This window comes from Protopterus annectens, chromosome 4.part0, assembly GCF_019279795.1.
Source record: "Protopterus annectens isolate FY-2018-M chromosome 4.part0, PAN1.0, whole genome shotgun sequence".
Lineage (NCBI taxonomy): Eukaryota > Metazoa > Chordata > Ceratodontiformes > Protopteridae > Protopterus > Protopterus annectens.
The window spans coordinates 785,009,060-785,032,848 of NC_056733.1; the positions used below are offsets into that span (position 1 = coordinate 785,009,060).

The 23,789-nt window shown below is 44.3% G+C and overlaps 1 protein-coding gene across 4 annotated transcripts in view; it reads right to left on the minus strand.

Annotated features, from left to right (window-relative positions):
• Positions 1-23,789, minus strand: part of TOP3B (DNA topoisomerase III beta) — a 1,356,925-nt gene that overhangs the window by 1,072,164 nt on the left and 260,972 nt on the right. For all 4 annotated transcript variants that reach the window (XM_044068737.1, XM_044068738.1, XM_044068739.1 and 1 more), the window contains one exon: positions 18,751-18,882. In XM_044068737.1, coding sequence (XP_043924672.1) covers positions 18,751-18,882 — 132 coding nt within the window. The remainder of the gene's footprint in view (positions 1-18,750; positions 18,883-23,789) is intronic.

Consider the following 23,789-nt stretch of genomic DNA (forward strand, 5'->3'; position numbering starts at 1 on the left):
TATCATTTTCTATGACGCTTTGTGGCTCATATTTACAGTGTTTTTTCAGACACTTTAATACCATAATGTTTGCACAATCCCCAGTGCAGCAGTCTTGCCATGTTATTATGCCTTTCAGTATACAGTCCTTCTGCCATTAATATGCCGGAACCACCAACGAGATGTGAGACTGTTTCCAATTTGGTTTTAAAAACCTATATTTGTCTGTTTCTCCCACATGTTCACTGGACTTTGTAAACCAGCATGTACATAGCCCACTACCATGGGCTGCCAATATTAACCTTTCATCTCTTGGTATGAATTCACCTCTCCTTAACCATTCCTGCATTCATTCCTGATCAACATGAGGTTTTTCCAGAAGTTTTTTATATTTGCAACTATATTTATGCATTTTCCACATTTCTTGCCTTTTCCTCTGGTCCTTCAACTTATATTCTTTTTTTTTTCTTTTTTTTTTGGCACATTCAGCTGCTGCCTGATTTTTATCTACTTCTGGTTTGATTTCCATTCCTGCTTGATGCCCATATTCTTCTGCTAGATTAAGCAGAGAAGTCATCTTTGATGTTTCTAAACTTTCACTACATTTGGTGAGGTCAGCAGATATGTGTGGAGTCCCATGATTGCAGATCTGTACATGTAATCAATTTCAAGGATGCTCTCTTCAATTGAGCAGCATAAGATGTTCTAGTGGTGAATGTCAAAAAGGAATTAAAACCCTGTCACCCAGAGAGTCAACTATAGGGTTGCACCCAGATTGTGCTCTGGGGAAATATAAACCAGCTGAAAGGTCAAATGATGGTGGTTAGCAAAATTTCAGATTACGAGGGCCAACCTGCAAAGATGGTAAGACTTTTTGCACCCCCCTCTCCCATTTGTTTATGTACCACATGAGTATGGTGTTGTCTGTAAAAATCCTGAAGGGACCAGAAATCCAGAGAGAATATAAAGCCTGAAAGAGCTAAATCAGAGCTCTTATCTACTTAATGTTTATATGGTCCTTTAACTGATTGGGAGACCAGAAAGTACAGTTGGTACACTTACCATAAATGTAGATGTTAGAGTGTATTCACTGTTGCAGTCATTACATTTGGGTTATCTGCCTGCAGGTAGCCCTCAGCCGGCCTGAATATCAAAGTCTTGGATTCCTGCGTCGGATGCTGTCTATTCTTCCATGACGTCAGGTCGTCAGGGGTATAGAACATGCAGCCGACGGCAATACATCAGTTTTTCTTGCCCCAGATGTCAGGTGCGCCCATAATGGAAAGCAATTATACTCCAACAAAAAGCAAATAAACCAGAAAGCTGAAATACACTAAACAAGAAGAAATGTATAGCCAAGAGAAGTCAGAAGGCTGGAGGGAGGGTAACCAGGACTGCAACAGTGAATACACTCGAACATCTACATTTATGGCAAGTGTACACAACTGTACTATGTTCTTCATGTTTCACTGTTGCAGTCATTACATTTGGGTTGCTTCCCAAAGCTAAGGAAGGGAGGAGGACGTTACAGAGCATTAGGACCAGCTATTAAGCCCTGCAAAACTGCAGTGGCAAAACCAGCTCTGGATTTAGAAAAAATAGGCATGTGGTAATGCTTGGTGAAGGTATGTACAGAGCTCTAGGCAGCAGCTTCTAGGATGATTTTCTGAGAGGCTTAGTCCTGTCCAAATAAAATCTAACTTGCCTGTGCACGTCCAAAGAGTGCAGTATTCATTCTCCTTTGTTTTGTGGATTTGGGGAAAAAGTAGGTAAATTAATGGACTGATTAAGGGCCACACCAGACACCACCTTGGGCATAAAGGAAGGATTGGTCCTGAGGGACACCCTGTCTGCATGGAAGATGATGAATGGCTCCACTGCCATGAGGGCCTGTAATTCAGACACTCTTCTTGGTGAAGTGATGGCTAGAAGGAAGGCTGTTTTCCAAGAAATTAATTTCAACTCTGTAGTTGCAGCTGGCTCAAAAGACGGTAGAGTGAGCTTTTCCAATACAAAGTTAAGGTCCCAGGCTGGAGTAGGGGCTCTCCTGGGTGGTCAAATTTTTGGCCCCTCTGAGGAATTGATTTAGCAGGGAGTGAGAAAAGAGGGGTGGTTCAGTATTATAATGAGCTGAAATGGCAGAGGCATGAATTTTAATTGACGAGAAGGAAAAGTCCTTGTGGATCATCTCTGTTAAGTACTGAAGAATATGCAGTAAGCTGGGCACCGTTGTGCCCGTCCCCTGAGTCTGGCTCCAGGAACAGTATCTTTTCCACTTTTCAGCATAGGATTTTCTAGTACTAGGCCTCCTTGCCTCCAGAATGACATCTAGCACCTGCTTACTGAGGGATGCTATTGGAGAGCTCAAGGAATTAGCCAGGCTGCAAGGTTCAAGGTTTGAAGTTGAGGGTGCAGAATCTGGCCCTCCTGCTGGGACAGCAGGGAAGGGGTCTGAGGCAGGTGCCATGGTTCCAGCAGTGACATACTGCACAAGAGGGGGTACTGGTGTTGGCGTGGCCAGTCTGGTGCAATCAGTATTGTTCTTGGTTTGGTCTGTTTGATCTTTAGCAAAACTTTCGAGAGGAGAGGCAGAGGGAGAAAGGCATAAACTGAGAGGCTTTCGCAGGTGAAGGACAGGGCATCCACTTTCCAAGCTTGACTGTGGGAAGTCTTTGTGCAGAATTTGTCCAATTGGTAGTTCTGAAGGGAGGCAAACAGGTCTTTCTCTGGATTCCCCTATTTGTTTCTCAAAAGGTTGAATATCTTTGGTTCCAGTTTCCACTTGTGTGGGTCCATGAGATTTCTGCATAAGTCATCTGCCAGTGAATTTAGCTTGTCTGGCAGAAATTGAGCTTGTAGGTGCACTTGGTAGCTCAAGGCTGTGTTCCACAGAGCCATGGCTAGTCTGCAGAGAGGGTACAAGTGGGTTCCCCCCTGCTTGTTTATGTACCACGCAACAGTGGTGTTGTCTGTCTTTACCAATAATTGTCCTGGAGGAATGTGGTCCTTGAAGGCTGTCAGAGCATTCTGTACAGCTAACATTTCTTTTTGATTGATATGCAGTTGCATCTGACTCGGGTTTCATTTGCCCTGAATGCACTGCCCTGCCAAGTGAGCCCCTCATGCATAGTCTGATGCGTCTGTTGTTAGGGTTTGGGCAACAGGGGGTAGAGTGAACGGGAGCCCCTTGTTGTGGGAGCAGGCCTCTGCCCACCAAAGGAACTCTGTCTTTATGCAAGGAATGATAGGAATCATTGATTCCAGGTCCTGAGAATGTTGACACCATAGGCCTTTTAGATACCATTGTAGTTTCCTCATATGCAGTCTTGCATATGGAATTAGTAGCATGCAAGAGGCCATGAACCCCAGGGCTTGCAGGATTTTCCTTGCAGATAGCTGGGTCTTTGTGGCCAGTAGTTTGAAGTAGGCTGTCAAATAAACCTGTTTCTCAGGAGTGAGATAAGCCATCTGGGAAGTTGTGTTCAATCTTGTTCCCAGGAATACAATTTGTTGGCAGAGTACTAGATGAGATTTCATTTCGTTTATGGTGTACCCCAGTGAGGTTAGAAGTTTCTTTACAAATGCCAGATGTTTTAGTAGCATGTCCTGGCTTTCTGCCTGAATTAGACAATCGTCCAGTTATTGGTATATTTGTTTGCCAAATGCAATAACTGGTGCTAGACACTTTGTGAATACACTGGGCACAGTAGATAAGCCAAAGGGAAGTGCAGAGAACTGACACTGCACGCACCCTGCTCTGAAGCATAGGTATTTCCTGCAAGATTCACTTAAAGGAAGCTTACCTGCACATTCCAATAAGTCTAAGGTTGCGAACCAGGCATCTTTGCCTGGCATAGGAAGCAGCTGTTGAAGTGTTAGCATTTTGAATTTTGGCATTACCAAAAGGTCCAGGATAGGATGCAGGAGCTGTCTTTTCTGGGTACCAGAAAAAGTCTTGAGTAAAAACCTGGTCCCCTTTCTTCTGCTGGGACAGGTTGAATAGCCTTGATATGTAGAAGAGAGAGAGCCTGCTGTTGAACCTCTGCCCACTGATTTGGGGGTAGGTCTGGCCAACTGTTTGGGGTTGGTACGGTGTGGAAGTGGAATCTGTATCCTTGGAAAACTATATTTAAAACCCATTTGTCCCGGGTAATGAGTTCCCAGGTTTTTGCATGCAGGGCGATCTTTCCCCCTAAGGGAGCAGGCAGTTGAGCAGGGCTTGGAAGGTTTAAGGTTAAGTCATTGTGACATTTTTCCATAGGGGGATGTCTTACTACTTCCAGCTTTGGAAGTGGTAGTCCCCCACTGCTTAGGCCTGTGAGTACCTTGAGACTGCAGCCTAGGTGGTCTGCTGTTCCTGGGTTTGGACAGAGAAGGCCTAGAAGAGACAGGAAAGGACCAATTCTTAGAAGGCGAATGCCTGCTAAATCTAGGAGGCTGTACTTGCAGGAAATCTTTAACAGTTTGCATAGATTTAGCTTTTTCCTCCATCCTTTTAAGAACGACTTCTGCTTTGTTGCCAATCAGGCGGTCTTGGTTTAAGGGAACATCCAGTAATTTAGCTTTAACATGATCTGGCAAATTTTGCTCCTTAAGCCAAGCATGCCTTCTAAGTACATACCCAGTGACAGCAGCCCTGCAAGATGCTTCTAAAGAGTCAAAACCACATTGCAAAGTATGTTTACCAACTTATTCAGCAGAATGCATTAAATCCTGCAATTCTTTATTTTCAGCACAGTCAGGAATCAACATCATTTTCTGTTTAAGTAGTCCCATAATATGCTGCTGATACTTTAACATATGAAACTGGCAGTTTAAGGCCCTAATGGCCAAAGTAGCAGAAGTGTGTACCCTCTTATCCCATCTGTCCAAGGCCCTGGAATCTCTATCAGAGGGGGTAGGGTTTTTGGCAGTAGTAGCCTTAATGCCTTTAGGTCCTTGGGAAATGGTCTCTGTGTCCGCAGTAGGAATCCTGAAGAGGAACTTGTGAGAATCAGGTACTCAGTAATACCCGTCAGGCTTCCTGGGAGCTGGAGGTAAAGTGTCTAGGGCCAGGCTAGATTCCAAGAAGGCATCATCTACAATGTCCAGGACAGGAGGGATAGCTAAAGGCATGTGTTAAGGGAGGAGTAAGAATTCCCTAAGTCTCTTTTTGGAGTCAGACTGAGAGTGTGCAAGGTTTAGCCAAAAGAAAAATCTTCCAGAGGGGAAGCAGAGGGAATGGAATCCTCTGCATCAGAATTCTCATAGGTAGATAAGGGCAAATCCTGGTAATCAGAAGAAACAGAAATTTCAGAATCCTGATCAGAAGAATCAGAAGGAAAATCAGTTCTAGGTCTATTACAGGGTGAAGGTTGACTTCCCCTAATTAAACTAATAAGGTCTTCAGCCATTCTTATAATTTGTTTTTTAGGCATATGGGCCTGACCATGTGGTTTGAACATCGGTTTTCTAGGCGTGGGTTGAGTTTTAGGCCTTGAAGAAGATGGCGTCAGTTTGAAATGCAAGTCAGTAGGCCTGAATACACCCTTAGAAGCTGGTGCTTGCACAGTGGCTCTGGACCCATCCCCAAGGTAGAGACATCCGCAGGTTCCATAGTTGAAGAAGCATCTTGCGGCATACCGGACTCTGAATGGGTCTCAGTAGAGGCCTGCGAATCTGAAGTAGCGGGTATCAGGGGCTGTGAAAGCGCCTCACTGAGTACCGGTGAACTGGTGACTAGCTTAACAGAAGCGTCGTCAGCAGCTTTGGACCTATGCGGTCTGTCTCTGTCTTTATCTTTAAGTTTTTTCGTAATTTGGATGGCTTACCAAAGCCATTTCTGGATAGTTAGACCGAGCACCAAAATAATTTGCTGCAAAAAGAAACCGACGACGGATAGTCCGGGGGTTGAATAAGGCACAAAACTGACAGCGAGGGACATCGTGGTCTGGGCCTAAGCAAGGAATGCAGTACGAATGAAAATCTTTATGAGATATTTGCTTTCCAGGTAATACAATTGTTAACTTTTACTGACATCGGTTAAGAGCAAGAAAAAGGATCCCAACGGGGTACTTAGCTTTTTTTGAAGACTTCGGTTCTGTAACTCGAAAATGAAAATTTCAGGAGTCGGCCGACCGGCACTTGCGAACTGCTTCTGCTTCGGGCACCACGCGGCAAGAAAGACTGATGTAATGGCATCGGCTGCATGTTTTATACCCTTGAAGACCTGACGTCATGGAAGAAGAGACAGCATCCGATGCAGGAATCCAAGACTTTGATATTCAGGCAGGCTGAGGGCTACCTGCAGGCAGATAACCCAAATGTAATGACTGCAACAGTGAAACATGAAGAACATCCTCTGAACCCTGACCTTGTTGGAGGATGCCCCCAATCCAAGTCTGAAACATATGTAAATAGCTCCTATGTGGGGAGAAGGCACCTGAAAAGGAAGACCTGGATTCAGAAAAATCTGTTGAATCTACCATATGAACTCCTGTCTGAGACAAGGCAAGACAGACAGAGAGATGGGAATGTACAGAGGGTGACAATGCTGCAGCAAAACAGTTTGAGGTATCACTGGAGCTTCTGCATGTGGAGCCTGGTCAAAGAAACCACTGGAATGACACAGGCTATATACCGCAGGGCTCAAAGAAACTCTGTTTAAGAGATCACCTGAAAGGAACACGAGACTGGAAAGAGGTGGTCAGGGAAAGGAAAAAAATGGAAGAAGGTGGTCAGAAAATGGACCTTGGAGGAAGGGAAAAAAAAACATCACTGAAATGGTTTGGATTCTGAATTTCAAGAAAATTTGGTCCTGTGAAGGGGGTCAGAATTGACTTTTTGAGACTGAGAGTGAAACTCACATTGCAAAGGAGCACAGTGAATCTGAGATCTTGCATAAGAAGCTTCTAAGATGGTGCTTGAATAAGCCCAGATAGGGAAATATCCAAACACCATGGAGTCTGCAAAAGGCTATGACCAGGGCAAGACATTTAGTGAAAACCCTCTGCACTGTAGAAAGACAAACAAGCAAAGCACAGAACTGATAATGTGAGGCAGAAACAGAGAACCATAATTACTTCACAAATAGAGGGTGAATATGAATGTGGAGATAGGCATTCTTCAGGTTCAGAGATACCAGAAAAGTCTGAGGAAGAAATAGAGGAATCCGTGACTAAACAGTCAACATTTTGAAAGAAGGGATGTTCATAAATGAATTGAGAAAGGAAAGATCTAAAATGGGTCTTAAAGAACAGCTCTTTTCTGGGAACCAAGAACATTCTTGAGCAAAATCCTTTGCCTTTCTGGGACAGAGGAACTGGCTGAATAGTCTCTTGAGCCCAAAGGTCCTAAAGAAGAGGAGGAGGAAAATAAGGGAGTTGGGCAAGAAGGGGGCTACTGCATTCCTGAAAAAGGAGGAAGGGATTTTCAAGTCACGAAGTAACCATTTTTGATGACTGAAAGAACCCAAGAATCGGCAGTGATGTATAGCCAAATTGGAAAACAGAGAATTAATCTGTGAGAAAGGGGAATGTGGCTGAAGGGAGGAGAAGGATGCATGCGAGATACAAGACTTCTGTCTGCTACAATCCTGAGCTGGCTTCTCAGGAAATACCCTTTTGGAAGGTCTCTTACCCTTCAAAGGTTGCTTAAGATGTCTGTACACAATGGCAGTCTTAGAAGGGTGGTTCCTTTGAAACTTGGGTACAGGGGAGAAAACAATTGTTTAAGGTCCTGCATAACCTTCTCTTTTTTTGTAAGGTTTTAAAGATGTCTGCAGAAGCAGAGTCAAACAGATTCTGAGTGTCCAACAACTTGGCCTTACTATCTTCAGGAAGAGATTGCAACTTGAGCCAGGAATACCTCCTGATAACTGACCCTGACGCAGCTACCCTAAAACAGGAATTAGCAGCATCATGGCTGTCTTTGATGGAATGGTGAGCAACCTGTGAAGCAGAACCCAATAAGGAAATGTCAGAGGATTTTGCTCCAAAGTCAGGCATGTTGGCCAAAACACTCCCAAGCTTGGACAGTAGAGCCACAACATACCTGGTCATATGGGTCTGGTAATTTACAGCCCTGAAGGCTACAATGGCAGAGGTACACACCTTCTTACTATACCTACCCCTAGCCCTACTATCCTTATAAGAAAGCAAAAGCCTGGAGGAAGGAATCAGCTTGGAATGTTTATCAGAAGAAAGAGATATCACTGCTGGATCAGAAGTAGTATCCTTGTACAGGATTTTTTGAGCGTCAGGGACTTTGTAAAACCTATCAGGATTCTGAGGGGCAGAAGGCTGAGACTCTGCAGCTTGTGAAGCAGAAGTGAAGGTATTCAGAAGGACTTACAAAACAGGGGGTACTGTAGAAGAAGGCCTAGGAGAGTCCATTTGTAAAATATCATAATACCTTTTCTGGATCTCAGACATTTGGGAACTTTCCCACTAGAAATGTTCCATCATTTTAGCAATGGTAACTCCAAAGGACAGCTCCCTAGTAGTGGTGTCAGGGGATACAGCACCACCCTAATCTCATCCCAAGGCGAAAGGAGAATGGATTTGGGAAGAATAAACAAAGGGAATCTTCCCCGGAATCCATCTATTCCTCCTCAGAAGAATAAGAAGTCTTAAGCCTGTTAGGGGTGGAAGTAAAAGCAACAAGAGAAGACACATATAAACAGTGAGGGGTGTTTTAAGGCCATGAGGGCCTTAAAAATACCCTAATTAAATCCTGTTACTCTTTATGGGGATCCTTTGCAACGAGGACCACATGCCTGGACTTTTGCTTTTTCTTAAGAGGAACCTCAGCTCAAACAAGCTTAGGAAGCTCTGAACCTTGCCTAACCTCAATTAGGGAACCAGGGACTTGCACCCCTTACTAGAATCTGGGGAATCCCCCTAAGCCCTTCAGATATGATAAGCTGTTGCCTCCGCTCCCCCCCCCCTTCTCATCTGCAGCAGATGTAGGCTCAGCCTTATATTAAGGGTGGGGATAACCAGTCTTGGGTCAGCCTCCAACTGGGTCACAAAAGAGGGAGAGAGTAGGCATCGGAACCAGATGGTCCTCAAGTTCTACATCTGACTCTACAGAGTCATCCAGCAGAAGTTTCTGAACGCCTCAGTTTGGACTTCTTTTTGGTAAGCAGCTGAATGTCCGGGCAGGCAGAATTGGAAGCCATGGTTCCGTCAGCTAAAACGTCAGATGCTGGTTTTCTAAATACATGGATAGAGAGGACAGACAGCTGCGCAGGGTCTTGGGTATAAAGGCCTGGCAAATATTGCAGTGAGTGTGAAAGGCACTGTTAGCGCCTGTTTTATGAGGACTCAGCCTCCCACACATACGTCTCCTTTCTGGATGACATGTAAAACAAGTAACCAAAACAACAGAAATAGAAGGAAGGGTCCCCTCAGGAGTAGTTATCTGCCTTCCACTCAGTACCTCAAACAATGCGACAAACAACTAACAGACCAAATTCAAAAAGCAGCATTCGGACTGGCGGAAAAAGAAATTTTGAGGATTTGGCTCTCATAAGTTACTTATGCACCTTACACCTCGGATGTGGGACATACATCTGATGTACAATGCTTAGAAGGGCCTAAGGCTTTTGAATGCTGGCTGGATGTATGGCTATCCTCAGCAGGATATTCCTTTAATAAGGAAGACAGCAACAATGATAAGGAAGGACATTTACATGTTCTGTAAGGCATGCTTCCACATTAGGATTCTATTATTCTCATTTGCTCAAATTTGTTTAATGCACTGTAATTTACTTAACCACTCACTTGAAACTTGGATCCCTTGTAGTTGCAATTCCCGGACTAGTTTCCAAAATTGTTCGTGTTTTGTCCTTTCACTCTCTCTCTCTAAGATCTATCCAAATATTGTTTTTTTTTTGTTTTTTTTTTTTTATGTGGCTAGGTTTGTAAAGGCCCTAGGGCTATTAGCCTAGTAACCTCCTATGAACCTATTTTTAGTACTCCTCCTTCCCAACCAGTGCAAATGGATTAGTCCTCCATTCTCCTGTACATACAACATGAATAAACAAATCTTTTCCAGCCTTACATACTCTGGAAGTCAGTTACTGCCAACCACACATGAGAAAGTTGCAGCTGGTAAAAATATTTATTTATTTAACATTTGTTTAGCAGGAAAGCCCGACTTGGTACGAAGCCAATTTTCAGTAGAGGCCTGGGGAGAAATGCTCCAGATAAATGTCTTTATACCATGGGAGGAAACCAGAGCACCTGGAGAAAACCCACACAAACGTAAGGAGGACATGCAGACTCCACACAGAAGGCACCCTAGCTGAGAATCAAACTGGAGAACTTCTTGCTGTGAGGTGACAATGCTACCGCTGCACCACTGTTCCATATGTAGGGTCAAGTTGAAGAATAACCTTACTGCATCTCAAGCCGATAAGCCTATGCAACAGTTTCACAATTTTCCTTATCGAACAACCATTAACCCACTAAAATAGTATAAATCAATTTTTGTTTTCAGTCTTTTGGCTTGGTACCATGCTGAGTGATTAATGTGACTTAGCATACACTGAAGAATAAAATCTATGGTACCTTTTAGGCTACAGTCCCATGCAGTCTGCATGTCATTCAGGTCATCTTTGGTTTGACAGCGCAGAATAGCAGTCCCTGGGTAACTGCTGTGCAATTTCCAACCACTATCTTAATGCTAAAACAGCAAAAAGAGAGCTCAGTAGATACTGCTAATGCTAGCCGAGGAACAAACACCAAAACTGCAAAAAGAAATCTTCGTATAAACACCACGGCTTGTTCTCTGTAGATAAAACACTTTCAGCTGTATTAGCCTTGTTCAGATCGTGTTTAGATGACTGCTTTCCTATGATATGAAGAAGGCTAATACAGCCGAAAGTGCTCATCGTTTCTGTTCACTCTCTGAATAAAGTGATTGTTTTGTCTATACACTTATCTAGTATAAGTGTTTTATCTACAGAGAACAAGCCATGGTGTTTAGCCGAAAAATTTTTTTTACTATCTTAATGCTTGACATTTTTTAAATAAAGGAAAAAAAATATTCCTTGAGTTCTGTCGGTCTCTTCCTGAGGAGTGGGCCGGTCTGTTTTGCAACTTCCAAAATCTGCTCCCTCCGAGTCACTAGGGTTTCCTGCTGCAAGGAAGTCTTTTGATTCTAGCCACTGGACAGCCTTGTTAAGGTCAGCCATTGCTTTTGTTCCTCTGGCAAAAAATAAAAAGTTTACAGGTTGCTGGATATTGCATTTTAATTTTAATTCCTTTGTGCTTTACCAATTTGATCACCAGTAGGAATGCTGCTCACTTTCACTGTGTTTCGGGCTAGAAGTCCTGATAGATGAAAACCCTGTACATGTCACTCATCCACTTTGTTCCTGGCTGACAAAGTATAGAAAGCATTTTTTCTTTTTGTTTGTAGGACTTGAATCTAACTAAAGTTTGCCTACGGTATCAGTGGCTTCCCTGAATCCAGACTGTGCTATGTAATCTCTTAATGTGCATCTCAGCTGCTGGAATCTGGCCATAGTCTTTGCCTTCTATCCCTTCAGCTACACCCTCCAGTCTTATGCTTTTTTCTGCAGGATTTGTTCTGTTGATCCTGAAGGATTTTCTCCATTAAATCCAACCGGACTTCTTCTGCTTCAGCCTGCAGCCTCAGCTGTTAAGTTTCCTGCATGGCGTACTGTATCGCATCATTGTGGTTGCTGAAAACATTTTTAACTTCTTGAGCCCTTGCATGTGTCTCCGCCATAAATTTCTCCAATGCTGAATTACATTTTTTCTCTCTCTTTCCCTCTTAACACATCTGCCATTCTTGCTTCATCTGGTACACTATGCCCCAACACGTAGGTAAGCCTGCCCCACAGACAATTCAGGTACTGCTGCCATTTTTAAGGTTGCCATGCACCTTTCTTTAAGTTAGTTTCTCTTTGTTTCCTCTTTTGGTGACATCCAGGCATCAACTTAAGATTTTTGTTATCCTTGGGGCATTTAACAAGGAAATTATACTCCTTTTCTACCTAACTTACATTGGGTGGGAGAGGTGCATGGACTCACCGTACTGGCATACAGAAAAGTACAGTTTTGTACCTACCATAAATGTAGATGTCCGATAGGTATGCATCTGCAGTCATCACATATGGGTTGTCCTGCCTCAGGCAGCCCTTTGGTCGGCCGGATTCCAAAGTCTGGGTCTGGCCTCGGCTGATGTCGCACTTTCCCCGACGTCAGAGTGTCTGGGGTACATAAAAGCATCAGCCGACACCATCTTCTTCAGTTTTTCTTGCCCCAGATGCCAGGTGCCCTCTAGGAAGGCTAAATTTGGAGAAATGCAATAAAATTCCAAACATTTGCAAAAATATATATACATATATACAAACAAATACACCATAATAGATCCCCCAGCTAGCTAATAGAGGGGTAAGCACCCTAGGAATACCACAGAGGGGAAGGAGGGAGGGTAAACCTGACTGCAGATGCATACCTATCGGACATCTACATTTATGGTAGGTACAAAACTGTACTATGTCCTTCAAGGATGCATCTGCAGTCATCACATATGGGTAGAATACCATAGCCAATCTGGGGGTGGAGGAACTAAGTAAAGGATGGTGTAGTTAATATACCCTGCAGGACTGCCGTAGCAAAGCCTGCTCTGGATCTGGAGTATAAAGGTAAATTGTAATGCTTGGCAAATGTATGCACGGAGCTCCATGTAGTAGCTTCTAAAATGTCCTTGGTAGCCACCCCTCTTAGGAAGGCTGTGGTGGTGGCTGTGGCTCTCGTGGAATGAGGCCTAATGTTTGCAGGAACAGTTTTTCCATGAAAGGAGTAACAAAAACGAATGCAATTTCCTATCCATTTTGAAATTGTCTGTTTTGAAATTGCTTTTCCTTGTGCCCCAGCAGCATATGCTACAAACAACTGGTCAGTCTTTCTGTAACTTTTAGTTCTGTCCAAATAGTAGCGTAATTGTCTGTGTATGTCCAGAGTGTGTAGAAGTTTCTCCCCTTTATTTTGTGGATTTGGGAAGAATGTAGGCAAGTGAATTTCTTGGTTCAAGGATACCCTGGATACCACCTTTGGCATAAATGTAGGATTGGTTCTCAATGAAACTCTGTCTTGATGGAAAATAAGAAATGGCTGCACTGCCATTAAAGCTTGTAACTCAGATACTCTTCTTGCTGAGGTTATGGCCAGAAGGAATGCAGTTTTCCAAGACAGAAACTGTAGATCCGCCGATGCTGCTGGTTCAAAGGGAGGAAGTGTTAGTTTTTCCAGCACAAAGTTAAGGTCCCAAGTAGGTAAAGGTGGTTTCCTTGGAGGATTGATGTTTTTGATTCCTCTCAGAAACTGTCTTAGGAGAGGATGCGAGAAGACAGGCGGATTAACATTGTATTCTGCTGAAATTGCTGAGGCATGTATCTTAATGGAAGAATAAGACAGGCCATTGTGGAACAATTCTGCCAAGTATTCCAGTATATGTGCCATGCTCATCACTGTCACATCTAGGCCTTTTGTTGTGTTCCAAGTGAGAAATCTTTTCCATTTTGCTGAATATGCCTTCCTTGTGGAAGGTCGGCGAGCTTCCATAATGATGTCCTTCACTCTCTGGGATAAGTTATCCTGAGGAGTCGTCATAGTATTCTCCAGGCAGTTAGCTGCAAGGTTTTCAGGTTGGGATGCAGAGTCTTGAAATTGTTCTGCGTCAGTAGAAGTGGCCATAGGGGGAGAGGCCACGGTTTCGTCTGTGACATGCTCTTTAACAGTGGGTACCAGTGCTGCCTTGGCCAGTCTGGAGCTAATAGAATCACTCTTGGCTGCTCTGCCCTGATCTTCAGTAAAACCTTGGTCATTAATGGGAAAGCATAGACTGTTAGAGCTTTCCAGCTGAAAGAGAGAGCGTCCACTTTCCATGCTTGTGGGTGGTATGTCCTTGAGCAGAATGTCTTCAGTTGATGATTGTGGGGTGAAGCGAACAGATCTATCTCCGGCCTTCCCCATGATTGTGTTATGAGTAAGAAGATGTCTGGGTGCAGCATCCACTCGTGTGCATCCATGGTAGTTCTGCTTAAGCTGTCTGCCAGTGTATTGTCTTTCCCTGGCACGAACTGGGACTGCAGTTGTATATTGAGTTTCAAGCAAAGTTCCCATAGATTCATGGCCAGTCTGCATAGAGGGTAGGAATGCGTGCCTCCTTGCTTGTTTATGTACCACATAACTGTGGTGTTGTCTGTCCTTATGAGCAGGTGGCCTTGATGAAGGAAAGGTTTGAAGGCCTCGATTGCGTGTATCACTGCCAGCATTTCCTTTTGGTTTATGTGCATGCACAGCTCTCTTTGAGACCATAGCCCTTGGATACATTTGTCCTCCATGTGTGCTCCCCAACCTCGGTCTGAAGCATCCGTGGTGATGGTTTGGTTGGCTCTTGGTTTGCTGAAGGGCAACCCTCTGTTCGACTGGCAGGCTTGAGCCCACCACAGAAATTCCTTTTGAAGGCAAGGAATGAGTGGGATCAAAGTTTCTAAGCTGTGACTGTGCTGAGTCCATACACTCCTTAGGTACCATTGTAATTTTCTCATATGCAGCCTGGCTTGTGGAATCAGAAGTATGCAGGATGCCATGTAACCCAGGGCCTGCAGGATTTTCCTTGCAGTCAGCTGAGTTTGTCTTGTCAGATTCTTGAAGTAATCCGGTAGTTGTTTTTGTTTTTCTTCTGTGAGAAAGGCCATTTGGGTGGTTGTGTCTAGATCCGCACCCAAAAAGGTTATTCTTTGGGATGGAACAAGTCTTGATTTTGGATGTTGACTGTATATCCCAAGGCCTGTAGTAGGTGGATGGCATAGTCCAAGTCCTTTAACAAGATTTTCTTGTTGTCCGCTTGTATAAGGCAGTCGTCCAGATATGGGTAGATTTGAATCCCCTGAAGTCTGCAGTGTGCAATTACTGATGCCAGGCATTTCGTGAATACTCTGGGTGCAGTAGATAAGCCAAAGGGCAATGCTGAGAATTGATAATGCTCTGATCCTGCAAGAAATCTGAGGTGTCTTCTGCAACTTTGTCGAATAGGGACATGCAGGTATGCCTCCTTGAGATCTAGAGTCACCAGCCAAGACTCCTTGCCCAGCATGGGAAGAAGTTGCTGTAGAGTCAGAATTTTGAATTCTGGCACAATGAGGTAAGTATTCAGTGCGGACAAGTCGAGAATAGGCCTCCATTGATTTTCTTTTCTTGGAACAAGGAATAATCTGGAGTAAAATCCTTGGTCTTGTTCTGAAAGAGGTACCTTTTCTATGGCTTTCATTTGTATTAATTTGGTAATTTGCTTCAAAGCCTCTGCCCTCTGATTTGGTGGCAGGTCTGGCATTCCTTTTCTTTTTGGCAATGTGTGGAAATGGAACCTGTATCCTTTGTCTATTATTTGCAGTGTCCATGTGTCCCTTGTAATGTAGTGCCAATTTTTTGAGAATAAAGAAAGCTTTCCGCCCAATGGTGCTTCTAATTGAGCCCTGGTCGGCGGGGTCAAAATAAAGTCATTGAGTCTGTCCTGGTGTAGCAGTTGTTGTTCCTGCACTACCTCTCTGGTTGGGAGGCTGCCACTGACGGCCTCTGTAGGAGCCTCTAGTTTGCCCTCTACCTCTGGCACGCCTATTCTTGCCTCTCTGGGATCTGTCTGAGTCCGGAAAGGACCAATTCTTAGTAGGCCAATTTCTGCTGAATCTCGGTGGTTGTACTTGCAGAAAGTCTTTGACTGTTTGCACAGATTTTCCATTTTCTTCAAACTTCTTTAAGACCTCCTGAGCCGTGGAACCAAATAATTTTTGCTTTTCCATTGGAGCATCCAAAAGCTTAGCTTTAACATGGTCTGGTAAAGATTGTTCCTTCAGCCAGGCATGCCTACGTATAACTGCACCTGTCATAGCTGACCTACATGAAGCTTCCAATGCATCATAACCACACTGCAAAAAATGGTTACTAACCTGCTGTGAGTTATGTACCAGATCCTGAAGGGATTTACGGTCAAGGGGTTCAGAAGAGGACAGCTTCTTATGCAATTCATCTAACAAATACTCTTGGTACTGAATCATATGAAATTGACAATTTAATGCCCTCATGGAAAGAGTTGCAGAAGTATACACTTTCTTACCCCATCTCTCTAAAGCTCTAGACTCCCTTTCAGAGGGTAGAGGATTTTTAGCAGTGGCAGCTGCAACCCCTTTTGGGCCCTGGGAAATTGTTTCTGGGTCAGCAGAGTGGGCCTTGTACAGGTGTAGATGTGAATCCGGGACCCTGTAGTACCTATCAGGTTTGGCAGGAGCCGGAGGGAGAGAGTCAGGGGCTGTACTAGCATCAGAGTACACAGCATCAATAACATTCAAAACATGAGGTATAGCTAAAGGCCTATGCTGAGGTAAATGTAAAAAGGTCCTTAATCTCTTTCTAGAATCAGAAAATTCCTGACCCTGCCATTGAAAATGTTCTCTCATAGAGTGTAGTGTCTCTCCAAAGGAAAACTCTTCAGGAGGGGAGGCCGAGGGAATAGATTCTTCAGCATCAGAATCCTCGTAGGCCGAATAAGCCTCCTCCTGGGGGTCTGACAAAGCAGAGCCATCCGTGGACTCATCTGAAGAGTGGGGGTCAGAGGGCTCAACCCTGGGCCTTTTGTCTGGTGGTGGTTGAGAGCCCCTGTCCGGATGAGGTTGAGAACCTCTAATTAAAGAGATAAGATCCTCGGCTAGGCTGAGAATCTGTGAGCCAGTAGAAGGTCTCTGAGAGGAAACCTTGGGAGGCAAAGCTTTAGTAAGTTTAGCAGCTTTAGCCCTAGAAAAAACCTTAATGGACATGGATGCAGGGGATCTGGCTGCACCACGTGCTGGAGTAGACTTGTCTAAAGGAATGGTGTCGGACGTTTCCTGGACACCGGTTTCAGTAGGTAATTCAATAACCGACTTGGCCGGGGCCTCCGGGGCCGAGGTATTTGGTTGAGTGGTTTCGGTAATAGGAAGCACCAAGGACTCGGTTTCAGCCAAAACCGAGACACTCGCGGTAGGCCTGACCGTGGTTTCAGCCGAAACCGCAGCCAGCGTGCATCGGTCCTTGTCCTTCCGTTTTTTAACCAAATGCGAAGTCGGAGTCTTCGACGGCATCTTGTACGCAAAACTAGCCCCAAAGAATTCCTCTGCAAACTCCGATCGACGTCTAAGAGTTCGCCGGTTGAAGGAAGCACAGGCTGAGCAGGCCGAGACGTCGTGGTCTGGGCCTAGGCAAGGTAGGCAGTAAGAGTGGAAATCCTTATGAGGTATTTGTTTCCCACAAGTTAAACAATTATTTACTTTATCTGACATCGGCTGAGGCAAGAAAGAGTCCCCAACGGGGTACTTAGCTTTTTCGAAGTCTTCGGTAGCTGAATCACAGGAGCCGGACGACCGGCACTTGCAAACTGCTTCGGGCACCACGCGGCAAGAAAGACTGGGGAAGATGGCGTCGGCTGATGCTTGTATACCCCAGACGCTCTGACGTCGGGGAAAGTGCGACATCAGCAGAGGCCAGACCCAGACTTTGGAATCCGGCCGACCGAAGGGCTGCCTGAGGCAGGACAACCCATATGTGATGACTGCAGATGCTTCCTTGAAGGACATCTTCACAACACAATTCTACATTTAGGTTAAAAGAAAAAAATATGAGGCACAGTCTGCATTTTCCAATTCATTTCAATTTTAAAAAATAAATTACTTCATAAACTGGACATATAAAATATACACACAAATCACCCCAAAACAATGTTGCTCACTTAAATAAAATTCAGAAGTGAAACTCATTATTTTTTAAATAAAATAAAATGTTTGGTTAAATAACCCATCAGAACACATTACCAACTAAAAAGACTATCTTCTATTTAAACTATGTTTGAAATAACTAAAAATATAACAAAACTATAAAACGAACAAGTCCTAAACATAGCCCTCACTATAATACTGAGCCACACAAAAAAATCAAGTAACATTACAAAAATATGATTAAAAATTACCTTAGGACTACAGCAGAAAACTAACCATGTGCACTTTGGTCATAAAAAAAAAATCACCTATAGTCCTATTCAACAGACAACTTAAATCAATGAGAAGCACTCCTCTTAACCTAAAATCACACAAAAAATGGATAAAATGATTAATGAGGATCTGGTTTGTGTGATACAAAACGTAAGCTTTACTAGAGTATTTGTGAATACATTTCATCCCTCTTAGCTCTGTAACATCATGAAGTTCTTTTTCTAAACTTAAAGAACAAGACACACCATGTGTTAAACCAGATCCCACTTATGGCAAGCTAAGCAAAACATTTAAAGTCAAAACTGACAAAGACTGTACAGGATTAGTGGAAGACTAAGGGACAGCACCAATGTTAAAGAAGCACTCATAATAGAAGAATGAAATGAAACGGACTAGGAAGCTGCATGGAAGGTAACAAGTGCAAAGAATGTGGAGGGGCAAAACATCTGCCAGAAATAAACCACGATTAAACGCAGTGGAAAGACATCCTCTTTTTTGGCTGAGGAGAAGAGTTGACTGAAAAAATGTAGAATCAAATCTACTTAAAAATGGTCGAGACCTGCAAGCAATGCTATAGTCAGCCATCAGAGTGGTTAAATATCATCCAAGATGACCTGCAGTAATACCAACACATCCAAACTTTTCAAAATGAAATCCACAATAACATTCATGTCACATATACAGTCAGTATGATTTCTTCTACTTAGTGATCAACATACAGCAATATGGGTTACCTGTGAAATCCAAAGTCATTACATGACCACACACCGAAGTCATCTTAAAACAGATATTTTGTCCCATAAATGTTCCAACATATTCGTGCACAGAACATGCTCCATTTAGCCCTTTTCGAGACGATGAATTACCTGCATGTAAGAAAGGAAACAAAACATTCAATAAGTAATCAAGACGCTGATGTCTGGGAAAGCTGAAATATTACCTGCCATTTACAATGTCATTGATGAAAAAAGAGAAAAGATTGTACTTAAGAAACAATGAAAGCTTGCTGAATAAGATTGAAAGTACTTTTATACTTTGTACCACCATTTAAAAGATCACAAACAAATGATACAGTGAAGTAAAACATCAACATAAACAACTATTATTTTAAAAAGGAGAATGAAATTCAACAATATAAACTATGAAAAGAAAATGCAGTCATTACCTGTGGGTTATCCCTGCTGTGGTAGCCCTCGGTCAGCTCGAATACCAGAGTCTATGTTTTTGTGTGCTGGCGGCCGTCGCCTGTAGTCTGAAGTCAGGTTGTCAGTGCTATAAAGCAAGGCAGCCAACGATATTACATCAGTTTTTCTTGCCCTGACCCATCAGAAACACAGGGGAAAAGAGAGAGACAAGTGGTCCTGGTGGCTAATGGCCACCTTGGGAAGCTTGTGTCCCTCTAGGGGAAGATGTTAAGTGGGGGATGAAGGGAGGGAAACCAAGACTGCAACAGTGAATAAACTCAAACATCTACATTTATGGTAAGTGTACACAACTGTACTATGTTCTTCGTGTTTCAGTCATCACCTGTGGGAGGATTCCCAAAGCTGAGGAAAAGGGTGGAAGGATAGGTTGAGTCCTAGGTATGGGACAGGAGGCCCTGTAGAATTGCAGAGGCAAATCCTGCCCTAGACTTAGAAAAGAGGGGTAGGTGGTAATGCTTTGTAAAGGTATGGACAGAGGTCCAGGTGGCCACTTCCAAGATGTCCCTGGTAGGTACTCCTCTGAAGAAGGCAGTGGAAGTGGAGGTTGCCCTAGTGGATTTGGTACAGATAGACTTAGGGATGGGTTTCCCATGTAGTCTGTAGCAAAAATGGTTACAGTGTGAAATCCATTTGGAAATGGTTTGTTTGGAGATGGCCTTCTCCTCTGCCCCTGGAGCAAAGCTTACAAGAAGCTGGTCTGTTTTTCTGAGTGGCTTAGTATGGTCCAGATAGTATCTGAGTTGTCTGTGCATGTCTAGTGAGTGTAGAATTCTTTCCCCCTTGTTTTGAGGGTTGGGAAAGAAGGTGGGAAGGTGTATGGCCTGGTTAAGGGTCACATCAGATACCACCTTGGGCATAAAGGAGGGGTTAGTCTTCAGGGAGACTCTGTCTGCATGGAAAATTATAAAGGGCTCGACAGCCATGAGAGCTTGAAGTTCTGAGACCCTTCTGGCTGAGGTGATAGTTAGTAGGAAGGCAGTCTTCCAAGAGAGGTATTTCAATTCTGCTGAAGCGGCAGGTTCAAAAGAAGGTAAGGTTAGTTTTTCTAACAAATAATTCAGGTCCCAGGGTGGCATCAGAGGCCTTCTGGGAGGCCTGATATTAGAAGCCCCTCTGAGGAAATGCTTGATCAAAGGATGAGAGAAGAGGGGTGGGTCTGAATCATAATGGGCAGAGATGGCTGAGGCATGGATTTTAATAGAGGAGAAAGAGAGGCCACTGTTGAGCAACTCTGCTAGGTAATCCAGGATGAGAGGGATGGAAAGTTGGGAGGTACTGCCCTGTTTTGATTGTTTCCAGGAGCAGAATCTTTTCCATTTTCCCGCATAGGATTTTCTTGTGCTGGGCCTTTTGGCCTCTGTGATGATGTCCAGGACCTGTTTGCTTAACAGGGACTCCTTGTTAGTTTTTAGTGTATACGCCATGCTGAGAGTCTAAGAGTCTGTAGGTCTGGGTGCATACCTGCCCCCTCTCCTGGGTCAAGAGGTCTGACATCAGGTGGGGGCTGTAAGGTCAGATTGCGTAATAAGGGGTACCAATGCTGTCTGGACCAATGTGGAGCAATGAGGATGGCCTTTGGTCTCTCCTCTCTAATTATGATCAGAATCTTGGGAATTAGGGGCAGAGGAGGGTATGCATACACAAAGAGGGAGCTCCAGGGCAAGGTCAAGGCATCTACCTTCCATGCTAGGAGGTGATACTCCCTGGTACAGAACTTGTGCAGCTGGTGGTTGAGGTGCGAGGCAGAGAGGTCCATTTCTGGGGTCCCCCACTCCTGGGTGATTTGAAGAAATATTTCTCTGTGGAGCTGCCATTCGTGGGGGTCCAGTAAGTTTCTGCTTAGGTGGTCTGCCAGTATGTTGTTGATCTTTGGTAAGTATTGGGCAATTAGGTGTAGCCCCATGGAGGTGGCTGTAAGCCAGAGACTCATGGCTAACCTGCACAGGGGGTAAGATTGGGTGCCCCCTTGCTTGTTGATGTACCACATAACTGTGGTGTTGTCTGTTTTTATAAGGAGGACCCTGGCCTGAGATGGCATTGAAAGAAAGTCAGAGAGTTTTGTGCTGCCATCATTTCTTTCTGGTTGATCTGCAAGTGAAGTTGATGGGCATTCCAAAGGCCTTGGGTACACCTGCCTACTAGGCGAGTGCCCCAAGCAATGTCTGAGATGGTGATGGTCAGGGCGGAGGATGAAGGGAAGACCCTTCTTCATGGCACAGGCTCTGCCCACCAGAGAAATTCGGCCCTTATACAAGGGATCAGAGGGAGAGTGGTCTCTAGGGACTCACAGTGCTAACACCAAAGGTTCTTTAAGTACCACTGAAGTTTTCTCATGTGAAGCCTGACGAGAGGGATGAGAAGGATGCAAGATGCCATGTATCCCAGGGCTTGCAGGAACTTTCTCGCTGTGAGGTGGCTTCTGGAAGCCAGCTGGGTGAAGTAGAGAGGTAGGAAGCTCTGCTTTTCTGGGGATAGGAAGGCCATTTGGGTTGCTATGTCTAGCACGGCTCCCAGAAAAACAATTTTTCTGGTGGGGTTTTCCTTTGATTTTTTTCTTGTTGATGGTGAACCCTAGGGAAGTTAGGAGTGATTTGACAAAGTGAAGGTCCTGAAGCAACTTTTCTTTGCTCTCTGCCTGAATGAGGCAGTCGTCCACGTAAGGATAAATCTGTATATTTCTCTGTCTGCAGAATGTTGTAGCCAGGGTCAAGCATTTGGTGAATACTCTGGGAGCAGTAGATAAGCCAAAGGGCAGTGCAGAGAACTGAAAGTGTTGATAGCCTGCTCTGAAGCACAGGAATTATCTGCACGATTCCCTGACAGGAATGTGCAGGTAAGCATCTTTTAGGTCTAGTGTCACAAGCCAGGCATTTTGTGTGAGCATAGGCAGGAGCTGCTGCAAGGTTAGCATTTTGATTCTGGGGACCAGCAAGGAGGTGCTCAGTTTGGATAGATCCAGGATGGGGCGCCAAGTGCCCTCTTTTCTTGGAACAAGGAATAGTCTGGAGTAAAAACCTTTTTTCTGTTTGTTCTGGAGGGACAGGTTCTACTGTCCCCGGGATATTAAGAGTTTGGACCTGATTCAATGCCTCTGCCCACTGGTTTGGGGGAAGATCTGGGACCCTCTTGGAACAGGGAGTTTGTTGAAGGAGAATCTGTATCCCTGAGAAATGATTTTTAAAGCCCATTGATCCTTGGTTATAGAGACTCAATTGTCCTTGGAGGGGGTGAGCCTTCCTCCTAGTTTTTGATGAGTGAAAGGAGGGCAGAGGAGGGAGGGAGAGTCAATGTGAGTGCTTGTCATAAAAGCTTGGCTTAGAACTCCCTGCCTTAAAGATGGAGGTGGTCCATTGTTTGCTTCTTTGCTGGCCCTAGGATAGGTGCCTGGATGGCCTGTCCCTGCGGGCTTACCTTGGCCCTGTCTGCTAGGTGCAGGGAACGCCCAGTGCTTAGAGGGAAAGTTCCTGCTGAATCTGGGAGGTTGAACTTGAAAGAAATATTTTACTGTCTGCATAGATTTTGCTTTGTCTTCCATCTTTTTAAGTACTACTTCTGCTTTTTCCCCAAACAGGCATTCATTGTCTAGGAGTGCATCAATAAGTTTAGACTTGACATGATCAGGGAAGAGGTTGTTTCTTCAGCCATGCATGTCTTCTAATAACAGATCCTGTCACTGATGCCCTGCTAGAGGCTTCTAGGGCATCATATCCACATTGTCATGAGGGCTTGGTCACTTGACAAGCAGAGTGTAGTAATTCTGCCAGCTCTTCTGATTTGGCACCGTCAGGAGAGGTACCAATCTTCTGTTTTAATTGTTCCAAACTGTGTTGTTGATATTTTAACATATGGAACTGACAACTGAGTGCTCTGATAACTAAGGTTGCAGAGGTGTATATTTTCTTACTCCATCAGTCCAGAGCACTGGAATCTTTGTCCAAAGGAAGAAGATTCTTGGCAGAACTAGTCTTAGCTCCTTTGTAATGACCTCAGGGCCTGGAACATGATTCCTGTACAGGTATTAAGAATCTGTACGCTGTAGTACCTGTCAGGACTAGTTGGGGCAGGAGGAAGGGCATCAGGGGCTAAGCTGGATTCATGGAAAACATCATCCACCACTTCCAAAATAGGTGGGATGGCCAGGGGTCTGTGTTCGGGCAGGTCCAGAAACTCTCTAAGTCGGTTCTTTGACTGTGGGAAGTCTTGAGATTCCCATTGAAAATGTTCCCTGAGGGAGTGAAGGGTTTCCAGAAAGGAGAGGTCCTCTGGAGGGGAGGCAGAAGGGATGGATTCCTCTGCATCTGAATCCTCATAAACAGTTAAGGGATGTTGTTCCTCTTCAAAAGCAGAATAATCAGATTCCTCAGACTCTTGGTCTGTCATTATTTCTGGAGAAGGATGCCTTTTCCTTTTAGGAGTGGGGGGCCTGAGAACCTCGGATAAGGGAGATGAGATCCTCCACCATTTTAAGCATTTGAGTTTGGGGTGGGGGAGCAGTAGCAAGATGGTGGCTAGAAGAAGATTTCCTAGGAGTGGCCTGGCTTCTAGGCCTGAGAGAATCTGTCTCTGGC